The sequence below is a fragment of the Otolemur garnettii genome, unplaced genomic scaffold, assembly GCF_000181295.1.
Source record: "Otolemur garnettii isolate 467f Iridium unplaced genomic scaffold, OtoGar3 scaffold00008, whole genome shotgun sequence".
In the NCBI taxonomy this organism is placed as follows: Eukaryota; Metazoa; Chordata; class Mammalia; order Primates; family Galagidae; genus Otolemur; species Otolemur garnettii.
Window position 1 is genome coordinate 14222237 of NW_003852403.1, and position 20474 is coordinate 14242710.

At 52.3% G+C, this 20474-nt stretch overlaps 1 protein-coding gene across 1 annotated transcript in view; it reads right to left on the bottom strand.

Annotated features, from left to right (window-relative positions):
- Positions 1-8495: 8495 nt before the first annotated feature.
- UNC5B (unc-5 netrin receptor B) overlaps positions 8496-20474 on the bottom strand; it is an 85388-nt gene continuing 73409 nt past the window's right edge. Inside the window, exons 9-17 of the mRNA XM_003783585.3 lie at positions 19753-19947; positions 18576-18965; positions 17941-18028; positions 16881-17049; positions 16535-16768; positions 14765-14914; positions 14012-14176; positions 12973-13154; positions 8496-11975 (exon numbers count right to left, since the gene is read on the bottom strand). Of these exons, the coding sequence (XP_003783633.1) occupies positions 11810-11975; positions 12973-13154; positions 14012-14176; positions 14765-14914; positions 16535-16768; positions 16881-17049; positions 17941-18028; positions 18576-18965; positions 19753-19947 (1739 nt within the window). The 3' untranslated portion in view covers positions 8496-11809. The remainder of the gene's footprint in view (positions 11976-12972; positions 13155-14011; positions 14177-14764; positions 14915-16534; positions 16769-16880; positions 17050-17940; positions 18029-18575; positions 18966-19752; positions 19948-20474) is intronic.

The following is a 20474-nucleotide window of genomic DNA, read 5'->3' on the forward strand; positions in this document are numbered from 1 at the left end:
CAGGCCAGGATATTTGCACTAGATCTAGAATTCCGGATTGGTGGTTATTTTCTTTCAGCACTTTAAAGACGTCATCTCTGTATCTTCTACATTCTGTGGCTCCTGTTAAGAAGCTAGCTACAAATCTTGTTCTGAAGGTAAAGTCAGTCCAGGAGAGGATTTCCTGGTAGTAGAAGTGCCTTACTGCCTTTCCCACTGAGAGACAGTCAAAAGGGCACTAGGGCAGAGGCCAACCTCTCAGGCTTTCACCAGCCTGGGGAGTCCAGATCCTTCCTGATCCCAGCCACACTGATTTTCAAGCCACCTGGTGGCTCTTTTATGTGTGTGTTATCCTCCTGGGGACGTGAGGGACACAACATAGGCTTGGATTCCCCTGGTATCCAAGGGGTAGGGTTCATGAGGCTGATGGCAGCCTTTCTTTTACCCCCAAATTGATCATTTGTTTGGACCCTGGGCACTCTTTCTTTGTCCCCATCCCACCTCCTATATATACTATACACTGTATATATACACACACACTCTTAGATTAACCAGATGTTGAGTGGGGTAAGGCTATTAAGGCTATTCCCTGTGGGGTTCTGGACTTTGTATGTCTAGGACTTGGCCCAGGTATGTGTGAGGATTTCAAGCCCCATGTGAAGTGGGTAGGAAAACTTACTCTCTGTCCTCAAGGGGTCTGGACTTGCTAGTTCCTAGACTATTAGGGTCAACTAGTGGTCTAGACTTTCAAGGTCAACCAGATGTTGGGTGGGGCTGAGATTCAAACCTGGGGCACTGGTCTCTGTGCAATAAGGATTTGTCCTTTGTGTGCAAGAGGGTTTAATGTCTAAGAACAAGAGGTCTCTGTTCACTGTGAGGATTGGGACTTAATTCTTGGTATCAAAAGTCCAGAATCTGTCTCTCCAGGATGGGTGGGCAGAACTGGGTCCTGAGTCCATTAGCTATCTGGATTCAGAGGTCGACAAGATGACCAGAATCAGGACTTACTCAGATGTTTGTACATGTATTAATATAACAATTTTCATTATCTGTTATTTTTCCCAGTCCTGCCTATTGGCACGCCCAGTAATTTTTGGCTGAATGCTAGATACTGTAAATGAAAATACAGAGGCACTGATCTTCCCATGGAGAGAATGAACTAGTTTCTGGTAGGGGTTGAGGTGGGGAGTAAGAATGCTGGGTTTCAGTTCAGTCTTTTTCTCCCCCCGCCCCCTTTTCATAGCTGGGATTATAGGCATGAGCCACTGCCCTAGAGGTTTCAGTCTCTTTAAGGCCTTATCTGCTTCCTGTTTACTCTTGTCCTCTGCAGCCCTTCAGGGATCCCAGTTCAAAGACTGGGTGGTTTGCCAGGGCTCCTCCCATTTTTGTCTCCGGGTAGTGGTGGGTCTGTTAAAAGCTCTGCTGAGCTTCCCAGCCTCTCAGCTCTGCTTTCTGTTTGGCACTCACTCATTTAAAATTCTGGGCTGGGGGGAGGGGAGAACTCAAAACACCAAAGGTCTCTGAGCTTCCCTTCCCTCTGAGATTTTGTTTTGTTTTGTTTGATAATTATGGGCTTTCAAACATTTTTAAATCTATTTTTCGAGACAGAGTCTTACTTTGTTACCCTCAGTAGAGTGCTGTGGCATCATAGCTCACAGCAACCTCAAACTCATGGGCTCATGTGATCCTCTTGCCTCAGCCTTCGGAGTAGCTGGGACTACAGGTGCCTGCCACAACACCTGACTAGTTTTAGAGATGGAGTCTTGCTCTTGCTCAGGCTGGTTTTGAACTGCTGAACTCAAGCAATCAAACAGACCATTATGTCAGTCTCCCAGACTGCTAGGATTACAGGCCTGAGTGACTGTGCTCAGCTTCTCTCTGAGATTTTGGTTCTTCAGTTCCTTATATCTGTTTGGTTAGCGCTGGAGTGGTCTTCCCCAGACTTCCCTAGTTATTTTAGCTCACAACTCTCCTTAATTTTTTTTATATGCAGGGTGTCTATAAAACTCCTGTGCCATTTAAAATAGAAAAACTTTAAGGACACCCTGTATTATTTCTTTACAGCTCACACTGGGTTGTTGTCTGTCTCCCTTCACCAGCACTAGGGCTTTAAAGTCTTGTTTTGCACGAGCAGGGTTGTGTCAAGCTGAGACCGTGCCTGGCTAATTGTCCACACTGGCCCAGATGCTCTGGAGTTTTTGCTCCAGCCCAGGTGGGCAAGGTGCTAATTGTCCTTGGGTCTGTGTATCCCCATCTCTAACGCCAGGAGGAGGGGTCCTGCCCTTCCTATCTCTAGGGGTGGTGGTAATGGGGTTGATTCTGGAAGTCAAGGAGATTAGTATGAAGATGTTTGAGGAAGACCACAAGATTATGTCAATGTCAGGGGCAGTACAGAGTGGAGAGGAAGGGCTGCCCCTGGGTTATGCTTCCCATTGTGTAGGGCTGGGGTAGGAGCACTCCTGGACTGGCACATGGCTAGCCACGTGGCTCACTGGTCTTTTCCTGGTTACGTGGAAAGCAAAAGTGTGGGACACATGGTGACAGCGCTTTGTGATCTTTGATGCCTGAAAATGCAAGGAGTATATTCCTTTCTCATCTTCATCTAATGGTTAAATCTTGGGCTGTATAAATAGAAGTATAACACTCACAGTAAGGGAGGTGATAGAGATTGTCCAGTGACACCCCTGTGACTGCTGTTGATGGTGATGATTACAAAATGGATAAAGACTAGTATTTATTACTCTCTGAATATTTACATTCATTACCTCATTTAATCCTCACAGTAAATCTGTGAGGAAGGGCTTACCATCCTTAGTGTTGGAAAAGCTGAGGTTCTAGGAGTTCAAGCAATTTGCTCTAGGGTACATGGAGAACAGATTATAGAGTCTGGGTTTAAACCCAGGCCAGAAAGACCCCAAAGCTTGTTGCCTTAAACTTGCAGCTGAGCTGAAACTACAGCTAATGGTAGCTTTTATTTCCTGAGTCTTCTCAGTGCTAAACCACATGCTTGGCGCCTCCCAGACATTGGTGGGTTCACGTCTCCCACACCCTATGATGTGAGCACCACCGCGATTCCCTGTGGGAGTGGAGGAAATGGAGGCAGGACCCCAGAAATCAAGGGAGAGCAGAAGGACAGTTGGATTCTGAGCCAAGCCACATGAAGGATGGGGAGCATTTAGCAGGAGGAGAAATGGCTCCAGGGTAGACTAAAAGAGCTGTCTTCAAATATTCGAAAAGTTGGCATGACATAGAAAGCTTAGATTTGTTCCTATTGATTGCTGAGGGTAAAATCAGACCTTACAGAGAAAATAAGTAGGCACTTAATAAATATCAGCTTTTATTACTATTAGGAAGCAGTGAGTCGTCCTTCTCTGCGAGTATTCAAGCAGAGACTGGGAAAGCCCTTGTCTGAGTTATTGCGGAGGGAGTTCTGGTATCAGATGAGGATGGATAAGATAGCAGCCAAGGACCCCCACCTCTGCCCCTCTGTGAATGTGAAGTCTGGGAATGGCTCCCAATGAGCCCTGCAGTCCTGCCCAGTGGACTCCCTTGGATAATTGCAGTATTTACTGATGCAGGTGCCGGGTGTCTCTCCCTGGGTACCTTGGTAGCAGGGGATTGTTGCCTGGTAGCTAAGCCCTGTTCCAGATGTCAGCAGGGAGAGGAGAGGCTCCTAGGGAGAGGACCAGCTTCAGCCACCATCCCAAGGAGGGAGATGGGACGGAAATAGCTGGGGTGAGCACAGTGGTGCTCCTGCTGCAACCCAGGGAAAGCAGCACCCAGGCAGGGTCCCTGGCAGCCTGTAGAGAGGGCCAGGGGCTCAGGACTACATCCCAGCCAGCAAGCCCTGCATGGGAGCAGCGTTGAGCCTGGCCTCCCCTGCTTCCAAAGCTTTCTACAGCTCCCCATCACCCAGTGGGTCACAAACTGGGTGGGGCTTGTTTGGTCTGCATGGTTGTTTATTTTATTTTATTTTTATGTTTGTGAGACAGAGTTTTACTTTGTTACCCTGGGTAAAGTGCCATGGTGTCACAGCTCACAGCAACCTCAAACTCTTAGGCTCAAGTGATTCTCTTGCCTCAATTTTTTGAGTAGATGGGACTCTAGGGGTCTGCCACAATGCCTGGCTAGTTTTTTAGAGACAAGGTCTCCCTCTGGCTCAGCCTGGTCTTGAACTCATGAGCTCAATCCACCCACCTTTGCCTCCCGGAGTGCTAGGATTACAGGCATGAGCCACCACACCCAGCCTTGCATGGTGTTTAAAAACAATTTCAGCCAATACTTATAAAGATTTCACATGCATTTCCAAGTCCTGGAGTCTGGAGCAGCTCCGAGCACTCGCTCCTGCTCGGTAGTGAGGGTCTCCCCTTCCCATGTGGTCTCACTGAACCACAGCCCCCACACCTTCCTATTGTTCCCCCCTTGTGCTATGGCCAAGTGTGAGAGGCTATTAGACAGAACATTCATCCTTTACCCCCACTGCTGAGAAAAGTGGGAAGTGAATGATATGCTGAGACAGGCCGATATTTTGAGAAACAGCTGAACAGGCATATTTCCTTGTATGGTGAGTTGTTGATGAGGCTGCTTCTCTGGTTCACATGACTGAGCAGCCTGGATCCTGGAGATGTTTGTGCTTCTGACCCTTGGTCTGTGGACAAATCTCTGAGCTTTGGCCTCTGTGAGTTGACCCTGATGTTCAGGAGATCCATGTGACCTTGGGGTGAGTGACCAGGGGCAGTTAGGCAGCCTGCCCCTAGGTCCTTCCCAGACCCCATCCTGATCCTGCACTCTGGGAGTCTACCAGCCACTCTCCTGCAGCTGGGCTTTCTCCTGTCTATAGCTGGGAGCATCCAGGGAGCACCACCATCTCTCAAGCCCGGGCAGATCGAAGGCCCCTTTCTCTGTTCTGCTCCCATGTGCTCTTTTGGTTCCATCTCAGGGGGTTTACCAGCAGCTATGAGAATTCACTTTTTATTTTCCATGAGCAGCACTGAGGGGCCCGATCCAGGTTCTGCCCCTCAGTGCTATCCTCAGTCATGGCATGGATTAGATTAGTAAGTGTTGAATGAATTTCTACATTGCCTTGAGGAAGCTTTTCAAGCCAAGGATCTAGACTGTGCAGATCCGAGCCACCCACAGTGGTCTGGTGGGGCCAGCTCCTCACAGCTGCTGAAATAGCACCGATTCACTGGTACTTCCTCCCCCAGACATCTCCCTGTCTTCTGAGTTAGAGTTACTGAGAAGACCCCAACTTACACTCATATATACAACCCACCTCCCCACCCCCCCGCACACACACACACACACACACACACACATACCCAAGTAGGGCCTATAAACCATCTCAGCACCTCTGACAGGCCGCAGGCTGCACTCCAGCCTGCTAATAGGACATTAGCATCTTAGAAGTTTCATAAAAGAAAGTTACTATAAACTCTTGCCTAAAAAAATGCCTGCTACAAAAGACTTAATTGAAAAGCTATGTCTCAGGGAAACCACCCCCAATGTTGAGAGATGTTGTCTCTTCCAGAAATCCTTCCTGGACCCACAGTCTTGGTTGGGGCCTCCTTGAACTTCCACAGCCCCCTTGCCTGTTGGTCTGTCTGTCTCCGCTCTAGACTGTGGGCTCTCCAGGGTAGTGGGTGCAGCCCCAGCCCTGGTACCTACCAAGTGACTCACACAATCGGCTGAGTGGTCGTTGAGCAGAAGCATGGAAACCTCATCTTTTTTGCCCTCCTGCATTTTGAAAAGGCCAGATTGAGGAGTTCCTTATCTTGAACTCCTCTTGTCCCTGGAATGGTCTATGCAGGGCAGGGATTATGATAACAACATCAACATCATCTTATTGATAGCAGTCACTTGGGGCCCAGACCTAAGATGCCTGTGCCTTGCAAGAAGGGACAGAATTGGTCTGATGGCAGCTTTTCCCATCAAGTGATGAGTGAGGGAGACATCACTCTGTTGTGTGTGTGTGGGGTGGTGGGGGGTGTGGGAGCAGGTAGCCCCACCCCAGAGGGCTGCACTGGGGGACTTGGAGGGCTTTAGTTAAAGATAACATTGGGGTTCCAAGATAGACTGAGTCTCCTCAGCAAAATGTCCCCCCCAAAACCAAAAAAACACAAAATGAGACTGTCTTAATAACAGCAAAGGAGGGAAAAAAAATTAAGGACCCACCACGGAGATGTGGTTAAGGGAATCTGCTACCCAATGGGAAGGACTGTCTAACAGAACAAATTTCTAAGCAGTTATCAGTAAAGGAAAACTGTTTCATGTTATACCTCAAGGGGTTGAGACTCCTGGATCAAATCCATTACATTTAAACATCTACATGTACAAACAACGAGTTTGTATATACACGGATCTTCCTACCAGGCTGTGTAACAAAGGTGACAACTGCCTCTGTGGATGAGTGGGGATGGGGAGAGAGGGAAGTGGGTGGAGGCTGACTTTCCACTTATTTCGTTGTAGCTTTTGAATTTTTTTAAACTGTAGACACCTATCATTTTCAATTAAAATGGGTAAAAGTTTTGACAAATTTGCAGAACAGAGGTGACAAGGTCTTCCTGTGTTGGAACTCAAGGGGTGGGCTGGAGCTGGAGAGCATTTCCTCTTTTTTTTTCCATTTACTGGTCTCTCCTTCCTGAGATGGTGAGTGTGTCAGGGGCGGCGCTGGGTCCTCTTCTTGCGCCCCCGGTGGAGGAGGCTCAGCTAGTTGGCTGCCCCCATCCAGCGCCTATTCATGGGCTACGGGTGGCAGCCCACAGTTTGCTGGCTGTGTCAGGCTGGGTGTGCTCACGTGCCAGCTTTGTCACCTCACTACCCAGCTCTGGGTGCCTCACTGGGCAGCCACACAGCCACAGGGTTGGAACCAACCCATCCTCTGCCCTCTCCTGGTTTTTCCTGATCCATCCCTGAGTCTGGGACAAAGAAGAGGGTCCCAGGGGTGGAGCTGTCTCATCCAGTCCAGTGCCAGGCCCCTCCCCCCAAAATTATAGAACTGCACCAGCCAGAAGGCTCTCATAGAGCAGTGGATCTAAGTCACGCATTTCACAAATGGGGAAACTGAGGCTCGGGGAGGGACAGTGACTCCAAAGTTCCAGTCCAGTATCAGGACCAGAACACAGGTTTCCTAATTTCAAGATCATAACTCTTCACACCGCAACTGCTGCCCAACCTGCTTTTAGGTTCCAAGGGGCAGGAGGTGGGTAGAAGATAAGGGCGTTTGCATGGGTGGCCTTAACTCCTGGGGGAATCCAGACCATCTGCCTGCCTGTGGGGTCACGTGTATAGAACGAATACCCCACATTTCGCACTGCCCACCCTCAGCTGCTCCTCCTTCCCGTCCTTCCCTTCACTCTCCTAACCAGACATGTTCTTTTTCTTTTCTCCCTGAGAAATTCTTACCCCAAATCATCCCCTCTAGGAAGGCCTTGCTCTGGTGTGCTGGGTCTCTCAGGAACAATGGCAGTCTGAGCCCAGGGTCTGCATGCATGTGTGTGCAAGTGTGCCCTGACTCTCTGTCTCCTCCATCAGGCCACGAGCACCCAGAGGACAATGCATGTTTTCCTTTGTCCTGGTAACTTCCAGTCTCAGGCTTAGCCCACGAGCTCTCTCTACACCCAGGGGTATAGCTGGGTAATACCTGGCATAGACCCCAGAGCCACATGTCCCAGAAAGTCCAGGCACCACATACTTCAGGTTGTGAGTAGATGGAAAGAGTTCCATGGCCAAACACATCCAGGACACCCCGTGTGAATAGGAGGAGAGCAGGTTCGCGCAGGGCTTCTCAGAGCCTTTACGTGCCACTGGACATCATGACTGGCCAGAGGCAACTCAGACAAGGAGAGCTGAGTTCAACATGGCAGAGGGGACCAGCCGTAATGGGACTTCTGCCAGTCTTATAGCACCTTTGTGAAAATGAGTACAAGGCACCCTCCTCTGGACATTGACATCCATGCAAAAATTAACACCAGTTGTTTATTTTATTAGAACAAGACCCTTTACTGCCGTCTGCCGGCAACATCTCGTAGTAAATACACAAGCCTACAACATACAGTATATGGGAATGTTGTCCCCTCCCCCCTGGGTAATTTGGTACTCTTGCCCTGTGGTATAACCTGCCCAGTGATTCATGGCGGCCCTGAACCCAGACTCACATGATCGCAACCTGCTCATCATTCTCTTTCTGCCTGCACAATAGTATGCCTGCACTGCACAATAGTATGCCTGCCTGCACTATGTCCCCAGTGAGGGTTCTGCACCCTAGAACAGGTTCCGGAAATGCTTATGCTCAGAGAGCACTGACTGGGACCCAGTTTTACACAGGCTCTGCCTTGCTGTGTGACTACAGGGGCATCCCCACCCCTCTCTATAAAATCAGACAGCGGAGCTTGATCATCTTCAGGGGCTCAGAGAGCTCTGAACCAACAGCAACGGCCCCATCCTCTGTGGAACTTTGAGAAGAGAAACACAGTCACTCCCCATTGCTGACACACAGCCAGGAAGACAGCAAAATACAACCTGGAATTTTTTATTAGACTAGGAAATATAATTTATTTCATAAAAATTAATTTTGTTACAATAGGAATGCTAAAGGTTATTTACAGGTTGTAGTTTACAGAATAGACAGAGGTGGGATTGGGGACCATCCCTGGGGTCCTGCAGCCCCCTGGGCAAATAACCATGTCCATGGCCCAGGCAGGGGGTCCAGCCCTTTGCCCCCAGGAGAGCTGTTCCCGACACCCAAGCTCCTGGTCACCTCCCCTCAGAAGGCCTGCTAAGGGACCTGGCTCAGCTGCCTGGGAGCTAGAGGGCCCTGGACAGTCCAGATGAGGAGGGACCCCCGCACCTTGGGAGGACCCCTGCGCCAAGCTCTGGAGCCAGGGGAACTGTGAGAGAAGGCAGAGGAGAGGCACGTAGAAGATACACGACTGACCCTGTGGACTTGGGGGCAAGAGACAGGCATGCCAACCTCCAGATGGCCAGAACTGGGCCGAAGAGGCAGGCACACCGCCCCCCACACAAGGGGAGACGTGTGCACATGCATCCCCCCTCCACACAAGGGGGGACGTGTGCACATGCATCCCCCCCACACACAAGGGGGGACGTGTGCACATGCATCTGGAGAGGCACCCCGATGTGCCCGCGGAGAAGAGCACAGGCACGCACAGACACACGCACATACACGCACACCCCAGAGACGAGAGAGATGTGAACACCTGTGCGGGGGTCCTGCAGGCCCCCCAACAGCACCTCAGTGTCTGCTCTCGGGTCTGGAGGAGAGGCAGGCAGCGTAGGGACAGTCACAGTAGCCTCGGCAGATTGATGGAGTCAATAAACCCTTTCTGGGCTTTTCTTATAAAACTGGACAGTTTGAACCTTCCCAGGGCACTCCAGTCAATTGGTTCCATGCTCCAGGTCATGGTACACAATTTCTGGAAGTCAGATTGGAAATGCCACCTGGGTGGCTGGCTGGGCCTCCTCTGCGGAGCTCCCATTCCTGAGGCTGAACAAGTAGGCTTCTGAGGCTGGGTGGGACAGGGCAGGAAAAGGAAGGGAGGAGGGGCAGGGCAGTCCACACTCAACTGCTCCCCACTGGGGCTTCCTTCAGAAGCCTAGAAAGTCTGGCAGTAACCTGAAGGGCTTTGGAGAGCAGCCTTGTAGGTATAAAAAGGACACCAAAGTCCAGAGAAGGCGTGATATGTCTGAGGTCACACAGCTGTTTAATGGCTAAGCTGGAATTTGATTCCTGGTCTCTGGACTCCCAGGTCCCATGTGGACATTTAAGAGCCTCTGATAGGAATGGCACCAGGAAAGCCTGGCATAGCACATGTGTGGTCCAACCTAGTCAGACTGCCCTCAAAGGTATGTGACAGAGACCACACATGTGCTTGGGCTACCAGTGACCAGAGGGGCTGAACCCAGGGGAATGGGCAGCTGTGGCAAAGAGGGCTTGCTGAGTCTGAGGTAGTGTCCAGACAGGCATGAGGGTTGACAGACTCAGAGGCCCAGACAGGGTCCAGAGGCTGGTTCCAGTGGCTGCTCTAGGGCCCAGTCGGACAAGCCCTGGGGTCAGTACTCAGAGGTGCTTGGAGGGGGATGGCCTTGCCTTGAGCGTTGAAGATTGGTCTTGATGAGGCTCTGTGTCAGCTGCCAGGTCCTAGTCTCAGCCACTGCCAGCCAGCTGCACAGGGCCAGGGACTCATCTTTCCCCACTCAGGGTCCCCAGGACAGGCTGGGTGGGGTGGTGTGTGCCAGGCCCTCCACTCTGGCAAACCCACCTATTCAGAAAGGTCACTTTCAGATTTCCCAGACTCAGAGGGTGGGTGAGAAGAGAGTTAGAGCAGGTGCCTGTGGAGCTGAGAGATGGGCAGGTCACTTTCTACCTCCCCCTTTCTGCGTGTGCAAAGCACAGCCAGGCCACCTGCCTCCCACCCTCCCAGCTGGAGGGTGCTGACATCCTCCTGAAGCCACCCAGAGGCTGGGAAGCTCAGGCTTTTGCAGCAACAGAGGTCCTTGTACCCAAAGGGAAAACTGAGTTTGGGCAAGAGAAGATTCTGGATTCCTGGACATCAAGAGAGTGCCAATCAGCCACAGCCCACCTGTCTAGAGACTGCCAGGCTGCTGGCTAGCCCCACCCTGAGGAGAGAGGTACCCATGGAGGACTCCCCTTTCCGACTCCGTCTCTCTGCTTAAGCTCCATTTCTGGGCCACATGTCCTTTCCAGGAGCCACCAGACCCAGACCAGACCAGACCAAGCATTCTCCCTGGCTTGCAGCAGGCCTGGCCTCCCCTCATTTCGCATACCGACGCCTCTTAATCTAGATCCCAGGGGCTCAGAGCAGCCTGAGGGCATCAGCCTGAGCTGTGGGGGCAGGACCCCACACACCCCAGTGCTCAGGGTTCCTTGGCTTCCGAGATTCAGCATCTGCTTAAGATTTTAGAGGGAATTTGGTACCACAACTAAAACCCTATCTGACATGCCCCTGCGCAACTGGGGAAACCGAGGCCTTGTCAGAATTAAGTCCCAAACAGATTCATTAGCAGCAAAGTTTTCCCTGTCCACTCTCTCTCTGTCTCTCTCTCTCTTTCACCACACACACACACACACACACACACACGCACACACACACACACTCCGAGCCCACTCGCATCCACACTTAAGAAAAGAGCTTTTTGTAATTTTTTTTGTGTGTGTTGTTTTCTTTTTCTTTTTCTTTTTTTCTTAAAAAGGACTTATCCAAATATCTGGATAATAAATCACTTGCGTTTCCTAAGAAACTGGGTTTTTCTTTTCCCTTGTGGTTTTGGTGTTTTTCTTCTTCTCTGAGCCTGACTAGCGGTCTGAAGCTTTCTTTCCTTTTCCTTTTGCTTTTGGATGGGAGAAAGCAGTTTGTCTGAGTTCTACTTGACTCTTCAAAGAGGAAAAGGGTGTGACAGCAGAAGGGGCTGAGGGAGGAGGGCACGTCAACAACAGAGGAAGAAAATGAAGAACGTGGCTAAAACCAACGGAACCCAGAAGTTGCGGGGCTGGGGTGGAGGTCGGCCACCTCCTTGTCCCCCCAGCTGCCTCCAAGGCCCCAGCCCCAACCCAGTCTGAGGCCAGGAGAGATGGCAGGGGGTGAAGAAGAAACACTGGGTCCTCTAACAACAGAGTACATGGATTTTCTAAGGCCAGTTGTGGTCTGGGGTTTAGGGGAGGGGAGGAGATGGGGCAACTCCAGCTGTGAGCTGAGGGGCAACAGAGGCTGAACGTCCCCATCAGGAGGCTGCCCCAGCTGTCCGTGCACCCTTCTCCTGCCAGTCCCTGCCAGCCTGCAGTGCCAGCAGCTCAGCAGTCCCCATCAGTGGCCACTGCCACCAGCATTTCACTCTTGCCCATCTCCTCCAAGGCACTGGCCAGGCTGTTGAGGTCCCCATCGTCCTGCTGCAGCGCTTCCCAGAGGTCCAGGATCACGCCTGTGGGGCTTGCTTTGGTGGCAAAGTAATTCAGGTACCTGGCAGAGGGAGGGATAAAGGCCTTGAGCTCCCTGAGCACTTAGTACCTCCTAAGAGCTTAGGGGTGAAGGACACAGGGAAATGGGAAGACTGTGGCTCTGGAGCCCCACAGCCCTGGGTCTGAACCCCAGCTCCACTGCTTGCAGGCTGCATGGTCCTGGGTAAGTCAGTGCACCTCTCTGAGCCTCAGTCTCTTCACTTCTAAAATGGGAATGATGCCAGTCACCTCTCAACATTACAAATGAGCCCCAAGATCATAAAGTGAGGGTCTAGCATTGTTTCTAGCATGTAAACATCTTGCTCATCATCGCCATCTATCATCACTGTGACTGTCACTGAAAGACACTGGCCCCAAGATAGACTGTCCACTCCCAGCATGCCATTCTCTCCTCTTCCTCCATGTTTGTTCTACACTGATCTTGCCCTATGAACACCCAGTAGCAGGAACAAAGTCTTAGTTATCTTTCAAATCCCACCCATTTCTAGAAAGATGTCTTCTCTATAAATCTGTCTTAATGCAGGTTTATTAAACACTATTTCAGTAAGTATAATCTCCATCACTGTCATTATATTTACCCAGCACTTGAAATTCTCCAAAAGAATTTTGACACACTCAGCAAGGGTGTCTGCTCTATCCTGGGTCCTGGGTGCTGATGGCTGTCACACCTGGCTGGTGTCCTGGCTTTAACCAGCTAGGTGAGATAACGCCTGTGAGATGGGCAGGTGGAGCACTTTCCCCATGCAATGGAGAAGAGCAGGGCCTGGAGAGTGTGGCGGTCGCTCAGAGTCTGCCTGGCCCTCGGACCAGGGCTCTGGGTGTGACCCTTCTTAAAGGAGCAGTATCCTCAGACTCGGCACACCTGAGCCCCTGACCTGCCGCAAATGGTGGCAACAGGCACCCGAGTTGGGAGCTGATCCTAGGCTGTCAGGCTGCTTGCCCCTGCTGGGCTTGAGGACTCAGGCAGGAGGCAGAGGGCTGTGGTTTGGGACACTAACCTGTCCACGGAGAGCTTCTGTGCCAGCATCCGCCAGTCATTACCCCGTGAGTTGGGGGCGTCAAGGCTGTTGCATATCTTCTGGCGGATGGAGAGTGGGATCTTAAAGGCATAGGGTCCCAGCTGAGTGGTGACCGTGCTGCCAGGGGCAGAGCAGAGGGTGTCCAGGGAGCCAGCAGGTGTCTAGAAGGGCGGAGGGTAAGAATGAGGGAGTGCGGTGCTGGGCCCTTGCCCCGGGACTGCAATCTCATCCAGCCCTGAGTCACCTCCATCTCCTCTGGGCAGGCGCCAGCTGCCCAGACAAGGGCCCTCGCCCAAGCATCAGTTCCCCGGGCTAGGTCTGCATGGTCAGCCCCAGCTCTCATGGGCTGTCCCCGTGAGGACAGTTAACACACTGCCCTGGGGGAATGCCGATGCAGCCTCACCATCGGGAAGCCCAAGGGAGCTTCAATCGAGTCCACGTGAACTCTTTTTTACACAGGTGGGAAATGAAGTCTAGGAAGGGGAAGTGACTTGCTCCTGGTCACATGCAAAATTAGTGGCACAGCAGTGTCCAGACTAGATACAGAGATCTACAGTGCCCCTAGAGGAGCATCTAGCATTGTCACCCTGGGTGTCTTAGGTTTTTAACCCTCAATTGGATTTACTGTAGTGGAGAGCTACAGGCCTGTCCTTGGGTCTACTGGGTTCGAATCTGGCCTTGCTACTGGTGTATTGTGTGCAAATACCTGCCTTCCCTAAAGCCCACGTTTGCACCTCCTGCAGTGGCGGTGTGTGTGTGGGGTGTGTTCCTATGTCATGTCTGTCTCTAGGAGGTCGTGAAGATTTAGTGAGATAATGTAAGTGCCAGGTACATGCTGAGCCCATGAACGGTATTTTCTAAATGATAGTTGTTAGCAAAAATGGCTGAGTCCTCACTACGACTGGGGAGGTGTGAGAGCAATGCTCTATGGGAGGTGGCATCTCCGCCCAGTGGGGAAGCACAGGGTCTCTGTGCTGCACTGCTCCACCCCTACTGCAGCAGCGCCCCCTGGTCTCACCTCTGCTAGCATGGTGTGCAGCTGGAATATCTGGCCTTCCCCTTCTACCTGCCGCACGCAGATCTTGCAGGTGAACTCTGTGGAGGCCAGGCTATGCCTCTCCAGGGTGAAAGTGCAGTGTAGGGCCTTCTGGCTGCCACTCCAAATGTGATAGAAGGGGATTTCCTGCAGGAAGAGGGGGTCAGGGCCCAGCTGATGAGGCCAGCCTGCCCTGCCCTGGTGAGAACAGGGGGCAGAAGTGGGCAATGGGCCAGATTCAGCTAGGGCTAGGAGACGTAGGGAGGGCTGGGAACTTCGGGGGCAGTTCAGGCCTCTCCACTCAGATGGGCAAAGGACAGAGGACTGGTCAAGAACCCTTATGCTGGCCGGTTGGGGCCATGTCAGGCCCTTGGTTCTAGATAAGGAGGGGGCAAGTGGGGAGAGGCAAGGGTGTTTGCATGAGTGTGCACGTGACTGGGGTTAGGAAGCCTTGTAGACTCAGTGGTGTCCCACACTTGGACTGGGAAGCTTCTGTGAGGGTGACAGCACAGGTACTTATGCATGGGAGTGAGTGATGGGGCAGAAGTGTAAGTGTGACTGTCAGTGACACTGAATTTGGAGATGTGCCTGAGGGTGGCTAGGAACATGGAGCCAGCAATGAAGGAGACACCAGGGAGGGGCACGGCTGCAGGTCAGAGGAAGGAGGCACGACCTGGAGTGAGGAATTGGACCACCCCCTAAGTGGTCCCCTCTCTCCTTTAACCCAGACCCTACCTGGTACTTGGCCAGCAGCTTGCTCCTCCAGTGGGCATGCGGGATGTCGTGGAGGGAGAGGCGCAGGTTGTGGTAACTGTCCTTAAAGAGCAGGGGTTTGGGCTCCTCCACTAGGTAGCCGCCCAGAGTCCGCTCCAGCTCCAGTACCTCCTGTGGGCCAGGGAAAGCTTGTCATACTTGGCCAACGGGCCCTTTTTTGCTGCTAGCTGGGGAGCGGGAACTCATCTGAGCCCAAGGCTATGCATAGTGGCTTGTGGTGTGATGAACAGATGAATGGATGGATGATGGACAGAAAGTGAGACAGAAGAGTGGATGAAAGGACTTATACATCACTGGATGAATGGATGGAGAAATGGATAAATAGGTAGACAGACAGATATAAGATGGGTATAAACAACAAATATAAAAGGAAAGATAAATGAATGGTGCCTGGGTGGACAGGTGGGCTGATGCCTGAGTGTATGTATGGATGGATGGATAGATGAATGCATGCATGGATAAATGAACGGGGATTGAATCAACAAAGAATGCTATCAGGCTAACATCTGGCAACTTCCTTCTTGATCTTCCCATATCATTCTCTGGCCAAAGCTGGACATTAGCTAGTCGCCTAATGCCAAGAGACTCAGGCTGCAGAAGCATTTCCCAGGAGCCTCCCACCTATCACAGCATTTCAGGCCAGTGTCACTCACTCCACCAGGAGACACTCTCCCATAGGCCTTTTCACCTACAGTGTCCACAGTTTGGAGTCTGGGACAAGCCCCATGAAACTGGGAGGCAAAGGAGCTGGAAGGGACAGAGCAGGGATAGGAGAGGTAGGAAGCCACAGGAGGGGACCATGAGGCTCTGAGGAAGGTGGGTGGAAGGAGGGAGAAGTGTTTGCACTCTTCCAGGGCTATGGCAAGATGAGACTAAAGTCCTGGGGACCAGAGGAGGCCAGGGAGGGAAGCAGTGCAAAGGGGCTCTGGGACTGGCAGGGCTGGGCAGGGTTCCATCATCAGGCTGCACGTGATGAAAGTCCCATCCCTCCCTGCTCCAATCACTGCCCACAGCCCCAGCCTTCCCTCACTTAGGACACCACTATTTACATTCCTTTGGATATGCTGGGGGCCCAGCTGTCAGCCTTGACCCCTCTGTCGCCCCTGGCTCATCCCTTCAGTCCTGGTTCTGTCCATTCTATTGATTTAACATGGAATCCAGTCCTGCCTTTCGGCTGCTGCCACTGCCTGTGGCCCAGGGTCCAGCCTCTCCACCTCTCATCCTCCCACCTCTGTGGTGTGGCCACAGAGCTTTCCAAAGAGCATCTGTAAACAGATGTCTTCCAGGTCTATCCTTCCCAGCAGACAGATGCCAGATTCCTTGGCATGGCCCCGAGGCTTGAGGTCCATCTCTCCTGCCCTCACATTCACAGACTTCCATATGCCTTGGTCTCAGGGAGCTACATGGCCGCAGTTCTTGCCTAAGCTCGCTGGCCTGTCTGCACTGCCTTTCACCCCTGTGCAGACAGGCCAGAGAGCTCCTACTTCACCCTCCTACTTTTCAGGGCCCCTCCTCATCAACGTGAGCCACTCCAAGCCTCAGGCTCTCTCATTCCTCTGGCAGACCCCTGGGAGCCTTCAGCCCAGCTCATCTTAAATCTCGAGAGTCTGATGCCTTTCAGTGTGTGAGGGAAGCATGAGTGACTGAATGAGGCTGGTGCATGTGGGGTTGCCTGGGAGGCCCCAGGCTGGGGAGGGGCGCTGGTAGGGGCCCAGAAGCTGGCTGGCCCACCTTCAGTGCCACGGGCGTGTCCTCCAGGCAGTAGACCCGGAGGCTGTATTCCAGGGAGGTGCAGAGGGCAGGGGCAAAGATGGCCAGCTGCAGCCGCTTGACTGCTGAACAGGAATAGGACTCGCCCGTGAGTGCATAGGTGCCCAGCTGGTCCAGCAGGATGTGGCAGGACCTCGCCTCCAGCTGGCAGTAGCAGGGCGTGTTTAGGGTCTCCTCATCCAGGGTCACCACCTCCTGTAGGGGAAAAGCAAAGGGGGGAGATGGAACAGAGCTGGGCCTTCTCTCGCCTCCCCCGGCCTTCTGCACAAGTTTGGAGAGCAGGGCTGGTCCCCGCCTTGGCCCTCACCTCCCAGTGACCCTGGTGGGACTGGGTCTTGAGCTGGAAGATCCAGTCGCCTGCGCTGACTTCAGCACAGTGAGGCACAGTGAGGATGACGGGGCGGCACAGCAGGAGGCCTGTGGGCCCGCAGGTCACCGAGGGGCTCAATACTGTCTGGGTTCCTTCCGAAAGTGGGCTGAGGGCAGGAGGGAGGGCAGGAGAGAGGCAGTGAGGGGAGACCCAAGAAGCTCAGCAAGGATGTGGCCTGCTGGGCTCTGAGTCTGCCTCAGCCTGTGTGGCCCAGGGCAGGCTTCTGGTGCTTAGGGCTCTGAAGAGGTCAGGGGGCCCCAGGAACAGAGACGGTGGTGTGTCCTCAAGGATGTCTCCAGATTTTTGCTATCCACTGCAACATTCATAGCTTAAAATTCTTTGCTTGAATTTTCAAGGTTCTGTATTCTTGGAATGTCGTTGACAGGTGTCGCTAAGGTGTGCTCTGGAAAGTTGGTCCCAGCCTACACTCCTGACAGCATGCCACGGGAGGGCTGTGTTCCCACCCTCTTGCCAGCATGAGGGTGCTACATTTGAAAAGAGTTCTTGCAAATTCCTCAAACAAATACATTACCAACATAGCTCATGGTTGATTCCACTAGTTTTCTTTGACAAAAAATAAGATTGAACATTTTCTCATAACATACTGGCCATTGTATGTGTGTGCGCCTATGTGTCAGAGTATGTATGTGTGTGAAAGAGAAAGTGTGAATCACTTGTTAGTATCCTTTATTGTTTCCATACTGGGATATTCACTTTTTCTTATTGGTCTATAAAATCTCTTTATGTAGCAAGGATATTTAACCCTTTGTTATACCTGCAGCCAGTTTATCAACTGCCTTTCAATTTTATGATTTATGGTGTTGGTTTTGTAAGTTTTAAATGTGGACACAGTAAGATCAATGTTCTCCTTGGAGGACTGTCGCTGGCCTTAGGCCTGGACTAGGAGGTGGCAATCCTAGAGCCCAGTGTGGACAGGCAGCAGGGGGAGAGAGAGAGGGAGGAGGACAGCCCTGGCCACGGCTGGGTCTCTACTCACAGGGTGTTTTCTGCCTTGTTGATGAGTAGGTACATCTCGTAGAACTTGCCCTGGGGAATGGCTCCATTGGGCACCAGAAGGCTGACCCCTACGGGGAGAGAAAAACATCTCCTGAGCTCCAGGTGGACACCAGCTGCGGTAGAGACAGTCTAAGGACTGGATGTGAGGACAGTTCAGGCCAATGACCAGAGCCCATATGTCCAGTAAAACAGGGGCCTCTGACATTGCTATGGGGTTTGGAGGTCCCGGTGACAGCTTCATCCCAAGCTCAGTGTATGATGCTGGGGTGCTGTCAGTTGCTGGCTGTGCAGCCGAAGAGGGGCATACCTGCCCCCCTGCTGCTGGTTAGTTGAGCTACATAATGTTCTTCTTGCTCACATAACCAATAGAGAAACTGAGGCTTAAAGGACAACTGGCCCAAGGTTACCCTGTTCTAGTGAGGGCACAGGCAGCCTGAACCTCATTAGAACTTCTCATTAGACCACTCTATTTTATAGTCACTCCATGACCCTGGATCTTCTGTTTCACCTATGCAATGGATTCAGGGGAGCCCCATCTTTTGCTGGGTGGGTGCTGGGGCATCCAGGAAGAATGTGCTGAGGCCAGGCCTGTGAGCAAGCAGGGCAGGGGCCCACCTGTGCCGGGGATGCTGAGCCTCCCGCCCAGACAGCCAAAGGTGCTGCTGACACTGCTCCCGGGGTCTCGGGGCAGGCCCAGGAGCTGCTGGGAGCCCACACTGGCACTGCGCAGGTGCAGGAAGTGGGCATCCGGGGTAAAATCGCCAGGGTACGGGCCAGATGGCAGGACCCCCAGCAGGTCGGCCCCATCTGGCAGGCCTGGTCCAGAGCCTGTGGTGCTAGAGCTGTAGGCCTTGACCTTGAGGCTGGGCAAGGGGTCCAGCAGGGGTGAGTTGGTCATAGGGATCTTGTCGGCGGAGTCCTGCAGGGCGTACATGGGTCCGCGGTAGATGCCAGCACTGGCGGTCAGGTCGGGAGGCATAGACGGGTGCAGGAGCTGCGGGTTGCCTGCAGGAGTGAGGGCTGCAGTCAGGCCCAGCCATGCCTCACAGGCCTAGCCTCACCTATGCTCCTGCTGGAGTGTCCTGTTGTAAAATGCCGCCCAAAGGCTCTATGGCCGCCCCTCTGAGAGGATCTGGGGCTACTGTCCCTGTATTTCTCTCATCCATATCTACCCACACAGTCATCACTTGGGCACTCCTGGGAAAGCCTGGGGAGAGGATTAGGAGCCCCAGGTCTGGTCTGGCTGCCCTAAGGTGACCAGACATCCCACTTTTGGTGGGACAGTCCCAATTTTTAATAATTTTTCCCACGTCCCGTAGCATTTTTAAAAAGTCCTGATTTTTGGAAAGAATGCATGACAAGCTAGGGAACAGTGTGACAATGGGAAGGGAATATACAGTTTTCAGCTGCTGAAAAGGTTAATGTAACTCCATTTGGAAATGAAAAGGCTAATATAAACTCCCTACTCCCCTCCTGGGCAAGGTTGCCCAAGTGGACCTGTGCCCTACTCCTTTGAGCTACAGGTGCCGTCCTATACATATTTTTTTTTTAATGTATTATATTTGTAAATTGTACTTATGTTGAAATTAAAAATATATATATTAAAATACTTTTTGCATTCTATGAAAATTTTTGTTGCTCCATATAGACCAAATTTTTAATTAAGAACCACCTCCCTCCGTCAATGGTATCCCACTTTACCAATGTTAAAATCTGGTCACTTTAAGCTATCCCCATGGTTCTCTGGGTGTCCCCCCTCCACTTAACACCTAAGATTTCCTCAGGTCCTCACCAGGCCTCACAGTCTTGAAGTTGACCGGGTGGAAACCACTTGTCAGGGCGGCGGATGAGTCGGTGATGTCAGTGTCAAAATCACGGCAGTTGCGGCGGTATACCACCACCCCCACCACCATGAGGACAGCCAAAACCACGAAGATGGCCACCACAAGGCCCGCATACAGCGCCACATCCCCCGAGGCTTCCAGCACTGTGGGAACAGGAGGCCGTGTGAGGGACAGAGCAGAGACTAAATCCCTGGGGATGGGGAGAGTCTGGGCCTGTCTGCCTGGTCTGAACTCTACCACTTTGGGCACACCTTGAACTTCTCTGAATGTCAGTCTCTACAGATAAAATGGCCCCAAGGCCCCTGTCCTACCACCCTCCCAGGGTGGCAACGAGAGGCAAGAGAGCACAGTTCACCCCCGCCAGCTAACTCACTGAGGAGGGAGTGACCTGTGCTCACTCACTGACTCACTCACTAGGGCAATTTACACCTACAGAACCTTACTCCGAGCCTGCTGCAATTTCCATAGGCTCCAAACTCCCAGCTCCCGAGCATCTTTGCAAATAGCCACTCTGAGCTCTTGCTCCATTCCCTGCTCTGAGGGTGGCAGGTGGGGGTGGGAGTGGAATGACATGCACAGCGATGGGATGGAGAGGGATGAGCAGGTGGGGGGACAGGCCCAGGGAGGCAGCCCATGGCTACACTCTCCTTCCCCAGGCAGACAAGGCCAG